Source organism: Leopardus geoffroyi, chromosome D4 (genome assembly GCF_018350155.1).
Source record: "Leopardus geoffroyi isolate Oge1 chromosome D4, O.geoffroyi_Oge1_pat1.0, whole genome shotgun sequence".
NCBI lineage: Eukaryota > Metazoa > Chordata > Mammalia > Carnivora > Felidae > Leopardus > Leopardus geoffroyi.
Window position 1 is genome coordinate 24,602,390 of NC_059342.1, and position 17,990 is coordinate 24,620,379.

Sequence of the window (17,990 nt, forward strand, 5' to 3'; positions counted from 1 at the left end):
GGTTTGAAAAATCCCAAGGCAATGAAGCGCAAGAGAAACACGCCAAGCCAAAACGCCAAACTGAGCGCCTGCTTCGGTGAGACGTTCTGATCGAGACAGGAGGCACAGCTAGGACTTGGAGGCCCTGGCTGGTTAAAGGTGCACGTGAAACATACAAACAAACGAAAAATACCTTGTGAGCTCTTCTTTAATCTTCAAGGGTTCATGTGGGTAGAATTTCACTCTAAAGCACATGGTGTATGGTGGATGAGCTGAAACATCATAAAGAAAAGGCATGAGAAAAGCAGCAAAAGACCATGGATTCCAACACACACAGGAAAGTCAGCTGTGAAGTTACGGCCTAGCTTGGGGGTGGGGGCCGGGGAGAAAGAGATTTTTCTGGAGGAAACAGATCTTATGCCCAGGGAAACAAAGCCACAGCGACAATTAAAGAAAACGCTTGACAGGACACCCAAAGCAAATGCGGGACACAGGCAACCTAGTCAGTTAGCACATCTTTCCACATCACGTTCTCTCCAGGTCACAGCTTCAAATGATATTCTTCCTTCAGATTCTTCCCACCCCCTTGTGACAGATAAATTGCCCGTTCAGGCCTTGGGCCTAGCAAAGTATTTTTCAGACTGTGAGGTGGAAAAATGTCACTGCACATGACTAGTTTTCCCAAAATGATGGTGCCTTTGAACTAAAATCGCAATTTTTAAAATGATTTTAAAAATGAGTCAGCCATGCACACATTCTACTTTGTATACATTTTTGGTATTATTTTGATATTATCTACGAGGCGTCACTATGAAAATAAACGCTTTTATAACTGCCTGATTTCTATGAATCGAGATAGCAGTCTGATATTCTGATTGAGGTTCATGATTCTAGAATGTTCTAATTGCATTAAGTATCTGGAACTCAAGGACCAACTAAGTGATTCTGCAGGACTTCTGACATCCTTAATTATGAAACCACTGTTGACTTGCAATATTAATCTAATAAATGCACACAAGTGTAGTAAGATGCATTCAAATTCCAAACAGCACATAAAATGAACCCCTTAAAATTAAAGAAATACGACAGTTAGTATAATTATTTCTATGGATCTCAAATACCCACTCATGTTTTGCTTTTGTATCAGTATGGCTACTTGGGATCAGCTCTGACTCTACACCCAAATGCAAACAGGAAACAGTGTCCTATTCTTGTCCAAGAATCCTCTTTCATAATAAGGAGGGGTTAAATCCCCAGCCATCTCTATAATGCCTGGGGCTATTCTGTATGTAGACAAATGATGTAGAGAGAACTATCAGCATCAAATATGAATGCATATTGAGTATAATTTAATATGGAAAACAGTTCTTAAAAATAATTTGAAAGAAAGCATCCAAATCACAGGAAAACACAGAAGCATCTTTCTGGCCATCTCAGCAGAGACAAACCGATTATACACATACACCCACACACACAGATGTCAGAGCTCTTTCCATTCAATGCCCTACTTCCCCACCAGGAACTAGCAAATTTCCTGAGTTGGATGCTTCTAACCCAACCCTGTGTTCCCTGGATTTAAGGAAACAGTTTTTCTGGAGCACTAGGAGAAAATAAACACCAGCAAAGAAACAACGAAGAAAAAATACAAATGATTCTCCAGTCATTCATCTTTCATGATATCTAGAAGTTCAGTTTTAACTCAAAATATTTAATCTTTACACATTCCCCAGATTTAATGTGTTTAAGTCACCACCTTTAAAGGATTAGAGCTGATGGTTTTTCATTAGGAAACCTCTGGGCTGTCTTTAATAGAAAGGTTGAGACAGTTTTTATAAGACAAGAACAACGGAGCAAACAATGGAAACAGCATAAAAAAGGAATTTTTCTTTATAGCTTCTTTTATTAGTCTTCAAAATTAATACATGTTTAAGCACAACCAATGAAGATAATCGATAGACAGACAGATGGATAGATAATAGATTGATAGATGGACAGATAACAGATGGACAGATGGATGAATGGATAAACCATCCCCTTTCATTTTCCTTCTTTGTCTCTATTCCTGTCCCTTCTGTCTCTCAGGTCCCCACCCACTTTGCCCTTCCAACTCTCCAACCACTGTCAACAATTTCACCTATATGCTTCCATCCTTTTTGCCATACTCATGCAAATATATGCCAATATGATCACATATGTAAGGGATTTTTTTTTATAACTTATTCTCACAAAAGGAGATCACGCTACATATGTTTCTCTTGCTTTTCTCACTTCACTCTATAGTCTTCCCATCCTTCTAGGACAGTAGTCATAGATCCAACTCGTTGTCTATATTAACTGCATAGTAGTTCATATTACGGATACATCTGAATTCATTCCACTATTTTCTTTTAATTGTCATTCAGGTTGCTTCGACATTTCTGTAATATTTTTATATACACCCTTGTGCATACTTCATCAAGTATTTGTATTTATATTTTTATTTTTAAAATACAGACTTCCAAATTTGGAATTGTTGGGTCAGTAGGTACATGCAAATGTTTTAAAGGGAGCTGAAAAAATAAAAGCCCACTGAAAGCAAACTGGGGAAAGAAGGATCACAGAAGAGGACTCCAAACTAGAGCTGTCATTTTCTCTTCCTCCTGGTCAGCATATCTGCTTACTGTGCCCTAGGCTGGCTTCAGTAGATATCTGAGCTCACTGGCTACAAATCAGGACTCTTGACTTTGCCTAAGGAATCAGGCACTGAGGCTCAGACAGCTCCCCAGGCAACCATCTTTGAACACCCCTCACTGTAGGAAGTCCAGCCCAGGCATCCTCGTTCTCAGCCTCAGGCTCCAGAATGGTCTAATGCTTCTCCCACATGCAAAGCCCTTCCCTCATTTGGAGGAAGTTCTTAAGTAGTACTTATGGTCCTTCTGAGTCTTCTCGATAATAAACATCCTCCATTCTTCAACTGCTCTTCACATGAAACAGTTTGGAGTGCCCCCATTCTGGGTATATTCTTGTTTATTTCCTCAAGCACCCCCCAGGGACTGCCACATCCACTAGGGTAAGGGGAACATCACCAGCCTCAGTTTGGACATAACTGTTGCTCCCCCTCACGAGCCTCATCTCATTGTCGATTCACTCTGAGTTTCTAATTGGCCAACACTCTTAATCTTTTTCATATGTGCTGTTGCTCAGTCACACAGAAAGTCACATCTGACATCTTTCATTTTCTAGGACGTGATCATGGAGAAAATTAATACAAGGTACTGGGGATACACTCACCACCAGACCCATTATCAGAGAAGGGATGAGAGCACGCAGCAGAAAAAAGAGATAACTTCAAGTCTGAAATTTTCTATCCATTTTCTTCTACCATCATATATACCCCAACTGTGTCTTTCTCTCATATTGATCCAGCAGTATTGACCCCATGTTACCAATAAAAGAAAAAGAGTTTCCTTGTAAGTTAAAAGGAGCACATGACTTTGACATAGTGAACCATGTATTGCACCAGGGATCTGAGCTGACGAGAAGTTCAACCTCCTTGCCCAGGCCTGAAAAAGTCAATGTGGCAACAGGCTTCTCCTTGAGAAACTCTCTTAAGGCTCTGGATGCAAAATTATATTACGAATCAAATAAGTTAAGGAATGCTTTTTGACAGGGCTGGATCAGGCTGAAAAGATAAATAATTTCTCCCCCAAAATGTTAATCTAGTTATGGATGACAAGATTTATGAGGGTGTGGAGCTATATATCTTGTTCAACTTTTTATCCCCAGAGCTAATTATTGATAAAAGATGGACTCTGTCTGGCTGAATGATTAACCCCAAACTTTGAGGCAGATGTCAAAAAAAAAAAAAAAAAAAAAAAAAAAAGCCATGCCCTACCATCACCATTCATCCCATCAAAATACTGGTCTAGAAGGCCCATGGTCTGAGTTATTATGGCAATTCCTAGGATTGAGATTTTTGAAAACTTCTGACCCTATATTTCAATTTCTGCCCTTCAACATCTGGAACAAATTCAGGAACTCTAGAGTTGGTTGCAATAGCTATTTCTACAGGGAGGATTAATTAATTCAATCAACAAATGCTTATTGAGGACCTACTAGGTATTAGGCACAAGTTCAGATGTACAAATAAGAGTAGCTATAAAAAGACACAAGTTAGGTCTTCATGGAAGACATATTCTAATGGAATAAACAGGCATAAAATCAAAATTAATAAGTGAAATAAATAGGTCATTAGAAGGTAATAAATGCTATGATCAACAGAAAATAAAGAATAAAGCAGAAAGGATTTAAGGGGTGAAAAAAGACCACCCCCACCTCTGTTCCCTTTTACCCTCCCCACTATGACTAAATCCACGCAGGTAAGTGCAATTCCCTTTACTACCGTCCAGAAAACCAATGAAGGGAAGAAATACGATTTAAAATGTTATGTCATTAAACCAGGGGATAGGGGAAAACTCACTCCCAAAAGTGCTGGCACTGGTTTGGAGCACTGGCACGCACCCACACCAACTGGGTAACTAACTGTAAAAGTGAAACTGGTAACCAAAGTGTTAATGGGACTAATAAGTACAACTGTAACTCTTAACCCAAATCTGCTTGTTCTCGGAATACAGCCTGCAGCCATGTTTCCATACATGGCATTCTTACCTGAGACCATGATAGCAAAATGTTAATTTAATTGTTTTGCAGAGACTCAAGGCTTTACCGTGAAACTGGCCAGAACCAGTCAAACTACTGGCCATCTCTTTGCACATGTGTGTGAGTCCAATGGATGCACTTTTGACACAGAAGCGCCTAAAACTCAACCCTTAGATCATACTAAGGATGCCACTGACAACGTAGGCAGAAGATCCCGACAGGTACAGAAAACAAGTCCCCTACTTATTACCGGATTCTGAAGTTACGTAGCTCCTCTCCTCTATACCCAGGTCCTTCTTCATTTGCCTTTAAGTATCCCTGATTCTCCTGCTTTGAGGAGGCAGATGTGCAGCTTGCCCCCCCCCCCCACGCAAACATCTCCTTGTTTGGTTACCTCTCCAATAAACCCTTTCCTTGCTGCATATTTGATGTCTCAGTGATTGGTTTTGCTGTGTATTGGGTAAATGAACTTGGATTTGTGTACAAAAGGAGCCTTCCCACGATCAACCTGGCAGCTGGCTGGGACATGTCTAAATGTCCTGTTTATAAATGGCTGTTCCCTTGTAGAGATGAGCCTATTCCCTTCTCCAAGAGACTACAGGTCTATGCCATTCCAACTTCCACACCTTCTTATCCTTAAGCTACAGGAGTAAAAGGATAAAGGATGACTCTTATCTGTGCCAACCATTTGGTACATGATCAGTACCTGGAAACATCTGATGAAGGAGCTACCCAGGGAATAGGAACCACCAGACATGGAGCCCACACCCTGAACTGGGACCCTATACCATGGTGTCATCATGAACATCCACTGTGTGTCTTTACTAGACCAGGCAGCATGGTGGCCCCATGGGGGAAGACGCTGTAGCCCATTTCTACTGAGGTACTAAGGCTTCGGCATCAGTGACAGGGGCACACAGGGTGGAGGTAACCTCAAATCTACCAAGGGATGAGTCCCCAGATTTGGAGGGGGACTTCCAACAGTGACTTCGAGCAAGCCACCTACATTCTCAGTTTCCTGCTCTGGAAGAGGGGACAGCACCAGGGGCCACATCTACCTTGCACAGGTGTTTGTACAGGCCCTTGGCAAGTGCACATGGCACACTACCTAAATATGAACTTTCGTTTCATTGGGATGTTTAGCCTACTCCTACTGGAAGGAGAGAAGGATATGAAGAGTTGCAAATGAGAAAAAGAAATGGAGAAGCCTGAATTGAATTCAGCTGAGAAACATTTACTCAGCCACGTAAGTGCTAAAAACGAGAATACCACTGAGTAGCAGAGGAGGGGGGAAATGCCAAAATCCACTTTAAAAATGCCTGGAGCATGTAACTGCACTGAGGATAACAGGGCCCCTGTCTCACAGAGGTCCGTTACCTGCCAGACGAGGGCTGGGGAGGCCAAGCGTCTCCATAGGACAGCTCAGTGGCCCCTTTGGGCATCAGCAGAGCCCAGTTATTATCATTTGGGTAGCTGGTTAACACAGAACACGGGGAGAGGAAGAGCCATTTATAAGGCAGAGACAGATTTTCTCATCTCCACTTCGAGATCTTGCCCAGAAATGGGGTTGGGGTGTGCAAGGATTAGCTGAGCAGGGTCCTGGGTGAAAATGAAAAAAAACAACTTTCTATTTTTAACCAATGACTGTTCTCAAATATTTATAAGAACAATTAGGGTTTGGGGGAGGTTTTTTCGAGAGGAACATCACTTAGTGGCCTGTCATAAAAGGAGTCTTCCTCCAATCGTGGTGTAGAGCTATAGGAAAACAAAAAGCATAACTGTAGGGACATACATATAAACACATGATCTTTATCATAAACACTCAGGCTGACACCTATGAAGAATCCACCCCCCAAACTCCGTTAAACTGCAGTTGAAGCTTAGAGCTGGTGGCTCCAGCAGATGTTAGGGCAACTCTTATAACTTGGACTGTCTCTCCTGGGACTCCACGGCAGGGGCAGGGGCAGGGGCGGGGGGCACTGATCAATCTGTCAGATTTTAAGACTTGGGAGAAACACTGCAAAGGGTTTATTGTTGCCAACAAGACCTCTAGAGCCTGCAAACAGGAGGCTCGTTTCCCAAAGGGCCCCTAGCAGGCAACAGAGACTCCTGGTCTTCTCAGCACCACCAATACCTTTTTCACTCTTAACCGAATGAACAATGTCCCTCCCGTGTCTTTCGGGGAGGGGGACAGGGGCTTTACAGTGAGAACCGAGGGGCACACCCCACTTCATTGTGCATACAGCATGCATAGTGACACCGATGGATTTATCGGTGCTGTCTCTTCTACGAACCACTCAGGAGCACAAACTCTGTGCACATGCGCAAAAGGACACTTGAGCACCAAAAGGGCAGAGTATTACTCACTCATTCAACGAACTATAACTCTTGGGATGTTTTAACGAGCCAGCCGGAGAACTGCTCTCTTAACGACTGCTCTCTTCTCGCTGGAAACGATTATGATCTTGCCGCGACAACTGTTACTATCATCATCATCAAGAGTGATAATCCCTCCGTCATTCTTCCACTGAAATGACAACCAGCAGCCTCCAAGATGCTACTGGCACTGTGTTGCCTCTACTTCCAAAGCAGAGAGGGTTTTTTTTTTTTTTTTTTTCATTGTATTTAATTCAACCTCCTCCTGTTACAGTTCTCTTAGGTTGGAATCACACAGGCAGGCGCGCCCACACACACAAATGGATGCACTGAGAACTTCGTAGGGGATCCTGGATCACCAAGCCGCTGCTTCATAAACACTTGCTCTCGGAACTCTCTGGCTGCCTGTGCTGTTCAGAAGAAGCTCTAACAGGGACTTTGGTACACCACTTCTAATCTCAAGTTCAGCATTGGGACAAATTGCTACAGCCAAACTGAAAACTCTCAGCTTCCATTTCCTTCTCTGTAAAATGGGGATAATAATGGAACCAACCACCCATATTAAGGATCAGTGAACTTTTACTTTTGACTTTGCGGGATTCAAGGTCTCTGTCTCAACTACTCTGCTCAGCTGGCATAAGGCAAAAGCAACAACAGACAAGATGTAGATCAATGGCATGGCTGTGTTCCAATATGACACTGAAATCTGAATTTCAGATCATCTTCACAGATCACAAAGTCTTGTCTTTTGCTTCCCCCTCCCCAACCATTTAAAACTATGAAACCTACTTTTAGCCAATAGGCCATAAAAAACAGATGGCAGGCTGCTTTTGGCCTCAGGGCCATAGTTCGTTGATCCCTGATATAGAGCCCATGATGAGGATTATATGAATTAATGACATAAAGCTCTCAGCAGACTGTCTGAGACCTAAGTACCCAACCCATAGGATTTGTTACTATTCTAGAGGACAAAAAAGAAACTGATGTAGATGAGGGAAAGCCCTTCAACTTGACCTAGACCTACATAAGCATACCTCAGAGCTACCGTGGGTTTGGTTCTAGACCACCACAATAAAGCAAATATCTCAATAAAGTCAGTCAAATGAACTTTTTGGTTTCCCCACTTTGCTCCCGGAGAGCAGGGTGCAATGACCTGAGAATTTTAGCAAAACAAAAACAAAAACAAAAAGTTAGCAAAAGTACATAAAACTGAAGGCAGGAGATCCAGGTGTCTGCTTGCTGCAGATGTTGTATAACTAACTACACCCTGAGGAATCATGTCGGTAGGTGTGAATCAACTAGTAATGATGATAATTATAAAAGCCAAGTTCAATGACTTATGTAACTGCATACTAAGATTTTATACTACAAAATTGCATCCAAAAATGAGGCATTATAAAGGATTTCCAACCAAATGGAAAGAGACCTGAATAAAACCACCTACTTGACCCATGTTTGCATTGCCTCCAGTACTCCCATTCCAAGCATGGAATCTCCTGGTCCATTGGGGTTATCATTCACACATTTAGACCACCCACACACGTATAGGTTTGAATCGTGTGGCCCAGGAAACATGGGTGCTCCTGAAGGTAGAAAGAAGCCCCTGGAAGGTATCTCCCAGTGATACAAGGGTGATGCTCTTTTCCTTCTGCTCTCTCCGACACCCCATCCCCTCCCTCCTTCCAAAGAGGAGGGGTATTGGGTCCTCCCTGAAGCCCAAGAACTGACCATTATACTCAGTAAAAATGACATCAATGTCACCAACCATACCATAAGGACAAGGCTAAAAATTATCAGTCTGTGACTTATCGCATGTGCATATCATTTAGAATTGCACACCATAATCTAAGGGTTTTTTTTTTTTTTTGTCATTACTCTCGTTACCATTATTTCTTTCCATATTGGAAATAACACAAGAGTGCAACATGAAGACCACTTATAGGCCCACACTGCAAGGACTTTCTGATACAAGGACCAAATTTGGGAATTTTCAGTGAAACAGTTGTACCTGGAAGAAAAAGAGATACCATGCCAAACCTACTGAGCTATCACTAGAATAACAGAAGCTGGCTTCCAAAGCTGGAGAGAAGCAATGGAATGAAGAAAGCTGGAAAGAATGAAAACAGCCACAACTAAGCCACAACTAAACCACAACAGCTGGAGACCTACAGTTACTTGATTTATGCAATGGGTTTTCATCAGGTGTGTGTTTTGATTTGTTTTTAAAGAACACGACAGTTGATCTTCTTTTACCTGGTCCCTAAAAGGAACATTTTTTATTCTAGTCCACAAGCATTTATTAGGTACTGATTACATGCATAGCCCTAGCTTAAGCCATGGACCAGGTGAAGAAATCTTCCAAATTAAATACAGGGGATATGATTAGACAAGTATATAATGAGGCCAATGGGACAGACCGCCCCAAGAGGTCAGAGATGGGGTTACTGTCACTATGGGTGTCTGGAGAAGTAAAATGTATGAAACTTTACTATCAGAAGCATATGATCGAGGTCTGCAAGAAAGAACACATACAAAAAGTGGGGAAATGAGCCACAAAGCAAAAGCATGAAGGTAACTGAAAGAATAAACAGAAATATTAAAGGATGTGGGAGATCTGAGTGGAGGTCACTCAGTGCAGTGGGCTGGGTAGTGTTCCCTGGGAAATTCCTGCCCACCTAGAACATCAAAATGTAACCCTCTTTGGAAATAGGGTCTTCGCGATGTAATTAACATGAAGTCCTACTGGGTTAGAGTGATCCCTAAAGCCAATGACTGTTATCTTTGTAAGAGAAAGGAAACAGACTTGGACACAGACACAGAGAAACACAGGGAGAAAGTGATATGAAGATGGAGATAGGAATTGGAATGATACAGCTACAAGCCAGGGAAGGAACACCAAGGCCAGCCAGCAATCACCAAGAGCAAGAAGAGGCAAGGAAGAATTCTCTCCTAGAGCCTTCAGAGGGAGCACGGCCCTGCTGATACCTGGAGTTCAGTCTTCCAGTCTCCACAACTGTGAGAGAATGAATTTCTATTTTTCTAAGCCACCCAGTGGGGATAGTTTTGTTATGGCAGCCCTCGAGGAAACCAACGTACTCAGCAAACAGAGTCACTGGAAGAACAAAACCGGCGGCAGGCAGGCATCCAAACTGGCCTCATGGATAGGTATGGGACCTATGGTTTTTCTCCTTCTGTTCCTCACCCCAGAGCAAAAATCTAGGCTCCTTGTACTCTCTCTGTATGCTGCAGAAGAAGATACGTTCCCCTTTGAGGAAATTATTCAGCAGCAAGGGGACTATTCAGTAGTTTAGCCTCAAGGGGTGCTAGAAAGCTAAAGAATGCCACATAAATACAGTTTCACAAACAGCGCCATCAGAGAGAGAAATTACATGCCCTCTCAGGCTTCCAGGCAGAGCCATCATAACTTCAGGGAAGGAACGCTCCAGACACCAGCCAGCAAACTTGACTCGACATTGCTCTATGGCTGAGTTACACCATGTATTATGCAGAAGCTGGCGGTAATCCCCATCCTGATTTGCATGCAGAAGCCATTTTCAAGCACCCCTGTTCCTTCAGGGTGCTTGGCAGCAGCACAGTGTCTGATAAATAGAGCAAGAAGGTGATCTTAACTATCCAGCGGGGCTAATCAGGTACCAACCAGGATTAAGCAGAGAACCTCCCTGGAGGTGAGCCTTCTTTCATCTAGGTATGTTTTTGCTATAGCAGATTCTTTTTTTTTTTTTAATTTTTATGCTTATTTATTTTTGGGGGAGGGGGGAGAGCATGAGTGGGGGAGGGGCAGAGAGAGGAAGACACAGAATCTGAAGCAGGCTCCAGGCTCAGAGCTGTAGGCACAGAGCCCGACGCGGACCCATGAACCACAAGATCATGACCTGAGCCTAAATCAGATGCTTTACCCACTGAGCCACCTGGGTGCCCTTCTATAGTACATTCTTAATGCATAATGAACTTTGATTCCTCCCTTCCTCACTCCCCACTTCTCTCCCCCCTAACTTTCCCTCTCCCTCTCTTTCTCAATTTTTACATAAAACAGTCTCTCCTTCTGTTTGTTTTCTCTTTATTACCAAGAGATCTAGGAAAATATTCTCATTGTAAAAGATGAGTAGGGGTACCTCGGTGGCTCAGACCGTTAAGCATCCGACTCTTGATTTCGGCTCAGGTTATGGTCCCATGGTTCATAGGTTTGAGCCCTGCATCAGGCTCTGTGCTGAGCATGGAGCCTGCTTGGGATTCTCTCTCTCTCTCTCTCTCTCTCTCTCTCTCTCTCTCTCTCTCTCTCAAACACACACACACACACACACACACACAATAAACCTTAAAAAAAGGATCTGAGTAAAACATACAAATACTTAAAAATATGCAGTTATTTTGAGAGAGAGACAGAGAGAGAGAGAGAGATAATGAGAATGCAAGCAGGAGAGGGGCAGGGGGAGAGAGAAGAGAGAGAAGACAGAGAGAGAGAGAGAGAGAGAGAGAGAGAGAGAGAGAGAGAGGATCCCAAACAGGCTCCATGCACAGAGCCAGACGCAGGGCTCAATCCCACCAACCGCAAGATCACAACCTGAGCCAAAATCAAGAGTCAGATGCTTAACCAACTGAGCCACCCAAGTACCCCCAAAATATAACTATATATAATAGAATGTATTTCGTCACCTCCCTCTACCCTACTCTCTTCCCCTGAGGTAACCAGTTAGTACAGACGTTTGCAGAATTTCTCTGCACTTACATATTCATCTAAAATAATCTGTTTAGGGGCACCTGGGTGGCTTGGTCGGTTAAGCGTCCGACTTCGGCTCAGGTCATGATCTCGTGATTTATGAGTTCGTGCCCCAGGTCAGGCTCTGTGCTGACAGCTCGGAGCCTGGAGCCTGCTTCAAATTCTGTGTCTCCCTCTCTCTGACCCTCCCCATTCATGCTCTGTCTCTGTCTCAAAAATAAACATTGAAAAAAATTTTTTTAATAAAATAAAATTATCTGTTTATTTTCATATATAGGGATCATTCTCTAGGTGGTATCTTTACCTGCTTTCTTAACTCCAAGATCTATCTAATAAATATTTCAGTGTCAATCTACAGGCTAATGACTGTATTCCACAATTTATTCAGCCTTGCCAAAATTACAGGCTTTTTATTTCTTCCAATTCTCGGTGCTATAAGTAACGCTACAACAGATATCCTTGCATTAATATATACCTGTGCTTGGATAAACTTTGCTTTCAATAGATTCATGGAGATGAGCTCATTGGATCAAAAGACATAGGCATTTTTTTTTAAACACATCTACACTTTTACTTCTGATTTATACTTTAAATATCCTAGGTGCTTTCTTTGAATTCACCACTTAGTCTCATAAATTTTGATGTTGAATATTGTTAATCATTCTAAACTAACCTATGAAGCATATCATTGCACAGTGCAAAATTAAAATTCAAGAATCTCCTATACAAAGCAGTTTATTCTACACAGAGAGAAAGTTAACTCATCAGATGAGTCCAAATGAGCGATGGCTGATACCTTTAGAGAGAATTTTAATTCAACAACAAAAATGTAATCAAATCAGCTAAAACATAATTTTTATATTACCTTCCAGCTGCTTTTTTGAGCGCTTTGACAAAAATGAAAGAACTAAAAGGAATCCAATGGTTAAATTACCACCATTTTGTTATAGTTCTTCACTTATTATGCCTAGGACAGATCGTTTGTCATTAGCATGTGAGGGACGCAGACATCTTTAATCTAGAAAGATATGTCCAAATTTCCCTCCCAAATGGCTTTTCTAGTTTATACGCCCCCACCAGAAGTGTTACCCTCATCCTCATCAATTGGATATTATCAGTGTTAACCATTTTCCCAGTGTAACAGAAAATACCTTAATTTACATTTTCCTTGTTACTAATGATATTGAGAACCTGTTTATGAGTTTCCTGGCCATTTATTTTTATTCCTTCTATGGGTCTTTACACATTTTTTATTGAGTTGTTTATCTTTGGATTTATACCATCACACTTTATAGATTCTGCATATTTACGACTCGTTAGGTAGTTGGCAAATGCTCTCCCATTATTTATTTTGCTTGTGTTTTCATTTATTTATAATTTGTTTTATACTCATTCACTCGACAAATATTTACTGAAAATCTACTGCTCATTTGCAGTAGCAAAGCAAATATTCTGGTACATGAGTTTAATTTTTCCACAAATTTGTCAGCATTTTGCTTCATTATTTCTGTTTTTTATATTTTCCTTAGGAAGCCCTACTCCATAATTATAAGAAATAGTCCTGAATTTTTACCTAAAACTTGTATAGATGATTAAATATATTGGGCTTTTGAATTTATCAGGAATTAATCCCATGGTGTGAGGTAGATCTTTAGCTTCTTTTCTTTTTCCAAGTGGAAAGGCAATCCATAAAATCATGCCTTGAAATCCATCTTTCTGATAGGAAATACAATCTTTATCATAACCCATATTCTCACAAATAATGGGTCGGTTTGAAGGGTTTTTTTCTTTTTCTGTTTGGTTTCTTTTCCTATTCCTGTGTCTATCTTAACGTGTCTATCACGAGGACTCAATAATTATAGCTCATATGCCTTGATTTGCTACCTAATAAAACAAGGACCCTATCATTGTTCTTTTTCACATATTTATCAGCTATTCCGAAGCATTTTTTTTTGTAAATGAGCCTTTTTCACATTTTTTTTAAATGTTTATTTTGAGAGAGAGACAGACAGACAGACAGACAGACCATGAACAGGGAATGGCAGAGAGAGAGGGAGCCACAGAATCCGAAGAAGCAGGCTTCCGGCTCTGAGCTGTCAGCACAGAGCCTGACATAGGGCTCAAACTCACAGACCATGAGATCATGGCCTGAGCTGAAGTTAACGCTTAACCGACTGAGCCACCCAGACGCCCCTGTAAATGAGCTTTAGAATCAGTTTGTTAAATGCCATAAGGGATCTCATTGATATTTTGATTTGAAAATTATTTGAAGGTATGCATTAATTTGCAAAAAAAAAAAAAAATTGACCTTCACAATATCAAATGGAAGCTAAGAAGTCTCCATTTACTGAACTCTTTTTATCTACTCCACAGTAAAATTTCAAAATTTATATAGATTTTGCACATTTCTTGTTATATTTATTTGTGAGTAATTTATGTTTTTATTTGTTATTGCTATTGTAAGCAATAGCCCTTTTTCCCATTACATTTCAGAAATAGTTGCTGCTTATGAATAAGTATTGTTTCAGGATATTAATCTTGTATCCAAGGACAAAAACCAGTATTAATTGTGGGTAGGGGGTGAGGAAGGAAGACAAGTAGAGAGCCTGGAGAGACCCAGAGGACAAAACCACATTTAAGATGCTATATGGAGCTATGCAAAGGCATCCAGCACCCCTGAACACCCTAGCTTGGCTGAACAGAGTGAGGCATGGGAGCAAGACAAAGAAATCCTGGAGTAGTTTGGGGAAGTGTTGTGTTACGACTTTGAAGGACACTGTGAGTGTCAGTGAAGGACACTGAAGAAATGGCCCCATGCTGTATTTAAGCAGAGGAGGACCTTACATGGTGTACATAAGTTTTCCTGAGGCTGAAGCATGGCACAGAAGAGGCTGAGCAGTGTCTGCCTGTCCCAGTGGTAAATACAGAAGTGCTAAGAGCCAGTGAGTGAAAGGTACCTGGAGAGGGCACCACCAGAGTGACACTCTGTAGACATGCAGGGCAAGACAATGGCCAGGAGCACAGGTCTTAGCAGCATATGCCAGCACACACTGAAAGGCCAAATGGGACCAGTCACATTCCGAGAGGATGCAGTGGGGAAAGAGGGCAGCAAACAAAGGCCAAGTCACAGAAGACAGGCCACAGGAAGATTCAGAGGACTGGGCACAAGAGAGATGTCACCCTCACTGCCATGATGATACGTAAGCTTCCCCTGCCTCATGATGCCATTCTGGGAATGGAGAAAGAGGAAAAGCTCTTGGTATGGGAAAAATACCCCAATACGGAAGTATGCACTTTCAAGTGACTATGTTTAAATAATGAATTCACTGAGTAATTTCCTGAAAGAGATCAAATTCTAAACTGGCAGATCTTAAATTACCCTGAAGTGGCAAGACTGAACTTTTTTGTCCCCAAAGGAAAAGAGGCTCACAGCAAATTGAATTCAGTCATGGGGAAATAATGTCACATTTGTGCATGTCTGAGTCATAATGTATAACTTTTTAAAACCTCTTCATGCTAATACAGTTTTTGTGGTTAAATAGATCCTACAAGACATGAAAGTTCTGTTCTCTTGATGTGTGCTACTACATGTGAACACACTAAACTACATTCTACAGTTATGGGAACAAGGCCAAAATCTGTAGGGTATAAGTGAGAACATTCACTATTCCTACATGGGAAAGAAAGACTCTGAAAACCGAACATCCAAAATATCCCATTTCATTTAACACTTAATCTGCAGACAACCCACTATCTGAATACTCTGGAAAGAAAGAGATCAAAGCACAGTCCACATTTGAGCTTATGGACATGCAATGATGGAATAGGGAAATGAAGAAGATATTCCCCTTAATACTTCCCAAATTATGTAGCCTACTTTCATTTTGACCTAGTCAACAAGGAACGATAAAAAGTTTGATCTGAAGTTTCCAGTTCCAGGAAGTACTGATTCATTGCACCCTACCCTGTCTCTCCCACTGAATGCAGCTATAAAACCTGGACAGAATGTGTACAGCAGCTACCTAAGGACACTAGAAAGTAAATAATAGTAGGTAGAGTGGAAAAGACAACAAGAATTCAAAGGACCACTGAACTGGTGTTGGATTCTCCACAGTCTTTTCCTATGGTATCCCCTGGAGAGATCTCTGAGATACTGGAAGGGCACCACCATGGATGGTGAAAGCTCCAAGAGAAGCTCCTAGTTAAGGCAAAGGGGGCTCTGGCAGCAACAGAGCAATAGCAAATGGGTTGGAGATTTTCTTGTCTGGAAGTTTTTTAACCTACTTTCCTTGATAATTACAAAAATTCTCAAGTTATGTATTTCATATTGGGTGAGTTTTGGTAATTCCTGGTATTTGAGGAATGAGCCCATTTCATCTAAGCTGCCAAACTTAAATGCCCAGAGTTGTTCTGTGGGGTCTGTAGTGATAGCCTCTCTTTCATTCCTGGTATTGGTAACTTGTGTCTTCTATTTTTTTTTTTCTTTATCAGTCTTGCTAGAGGTTCATCACTTTCTTGACATTTACAAAGACCAATTTTTTAAATTAATTTTGTTTCATGTATCCACAAACAAAGCAACTTGGCTGATTCTCCGAGTAATTAATGCTGATTCAAGAAGCCAGTCTCAAAGGATTGCATGCTTTAGGATTCCATTTATATGACATTCTCAAAGGACACAAACTATACTGAGAGAACAAATCAGGGGTTGCTAGTGGCTAGGGGAGGAGGTGTGTGACTACAAAAGGAGAGCACAAGGGAGGTTTTGAGGGTGATGGATATAGTCTCTACCCTGACTGTACTGGAGATTATACAAACCTGTATGTTAAAATTTATAGAACTATACACCAAAATTAGGTCAATTTTACTTTATGTTCATTTAAAAAGTAAAATTTAAATTCAGAGGAGAAAAAAGACTTTGGTTTAAGAAGTTTTTCCACTTTAAAATGTATACCAAACTAAGGAGCTGTCCAACTAACTATTCTCTCAATTAAATATTTCTCTTCCTTAATATTTGGAGTCAACATAAAAATAAGTTTGATTCTGCCTATTTTCAGCAAGATTTGGGGGAAACAAGCACTGTCATGTAACATTGTTGGGAATAACTTACTATAAGGTCTTTAAATGGATATTTATCACTAAGGAAATGAAAAATATGTATAACTTTTAATCCAACAATTTCATTTCTAAAAGGAATTTCTAATACAGATGTACTTGCATAAGATTCAAGAAAGTACATACAAGAATGTTTATTGTAGCATAATGTATAATAGCAAAATATTAGAAAATATTTTGATGTCTATTAATTATACATGCATGTACTTATCAGCCATTTTTAAAATGAAGCCAGTCATCAATCACCGATACTAAAAAAAAAAAAAAAAAAAAAAAAAAAAAAAAAAAAAAAAAAAAAACAAAACCCTCTAAAATTACTAAAAAATAACAATGTGAAGAAAAATGTTTACAGATTGATCTCATTTTTTGTTTATAAAAGGTCTCACATACATTGGGGAAGTTTATATATACATAAGAAATCCCAGAAGGATATACAAAATATTGTTAACAGTTATTTCTTCAGAGTGGGCTTGGAGATACAAGGGGGAAGAGAAAGGAAATAGTTTGAGTTTTCATTTTAAATTATTTTGAACTAAGAAAAAGCATGGACATTTAAAACCTATTTTAATACATGAGGTGTGAATATCTATGTGAGGTAATGGATATTAACTAATCTTACCATGGTAATCATTTTGCAACATATACATATATCAAATCATTATGTTACACATCTTAAACTTATACAATGTTACATGTCAATTATATCTCATTAAAATTGAAAACCTTTAAATAAAAAGTAAAATAAAAATAAAGTTTTAAAAAATACTAGTAAGAAATAATAATGCCTTTGTAGAGAGTTTGTTAATCAGGGCAGCTGACCTCAGCCAACCCTGGGAAACACCATTCCTAGGAACACCCATAGGTAAAGGTATCTCAATAGGGTCAGGGAAAAGAACCTGAAAGTCTACCATCAAACCGTTCCTCCAAGAAATTTTGTCCTCAATGGCTTCTCAAAAGCAGTCAAAGTATAAAAGGATACCCAAGAAGGAAGTTGCCTGGAGTTCTGCAACCAGATAGATCCTTTTGGATGAGTTCCAGGAGTTGAACCCAGTTTCTCTGGGTTAACAATATACAAGCCCTATTTTAAATTTTTTTCTAATTTAAAGTTAATGTTTCCAGGATATACATATAAGAATAAAGAAATTCT

The 17,990-nt window shown here is 40.4% G+C and overlaps 1 protein-coding gene across 2 annotated transcripts in view; it reads right to left on the reverse strand.

Moving 5' to 3' along the window:
• Positions 1-17,990, reverse strand: part of FRMD3 (FERM domain containing 3) — a 308,803-nt gene that overhangs the window by 121,117 nt on the left and 169,696 nt on the right. For both annotated transcript variants that reach the window (XM_045470330.1, XM_045470329.1), the window contains exon 4: positions 173-251. In XM_045470330.1, coding sequence (XP_045326286.1) covers positions 173-251 — 79 coding nt within the window. The remainder of the gene's footprint in view (positions 1-172; positions 252-17,990) is intronic.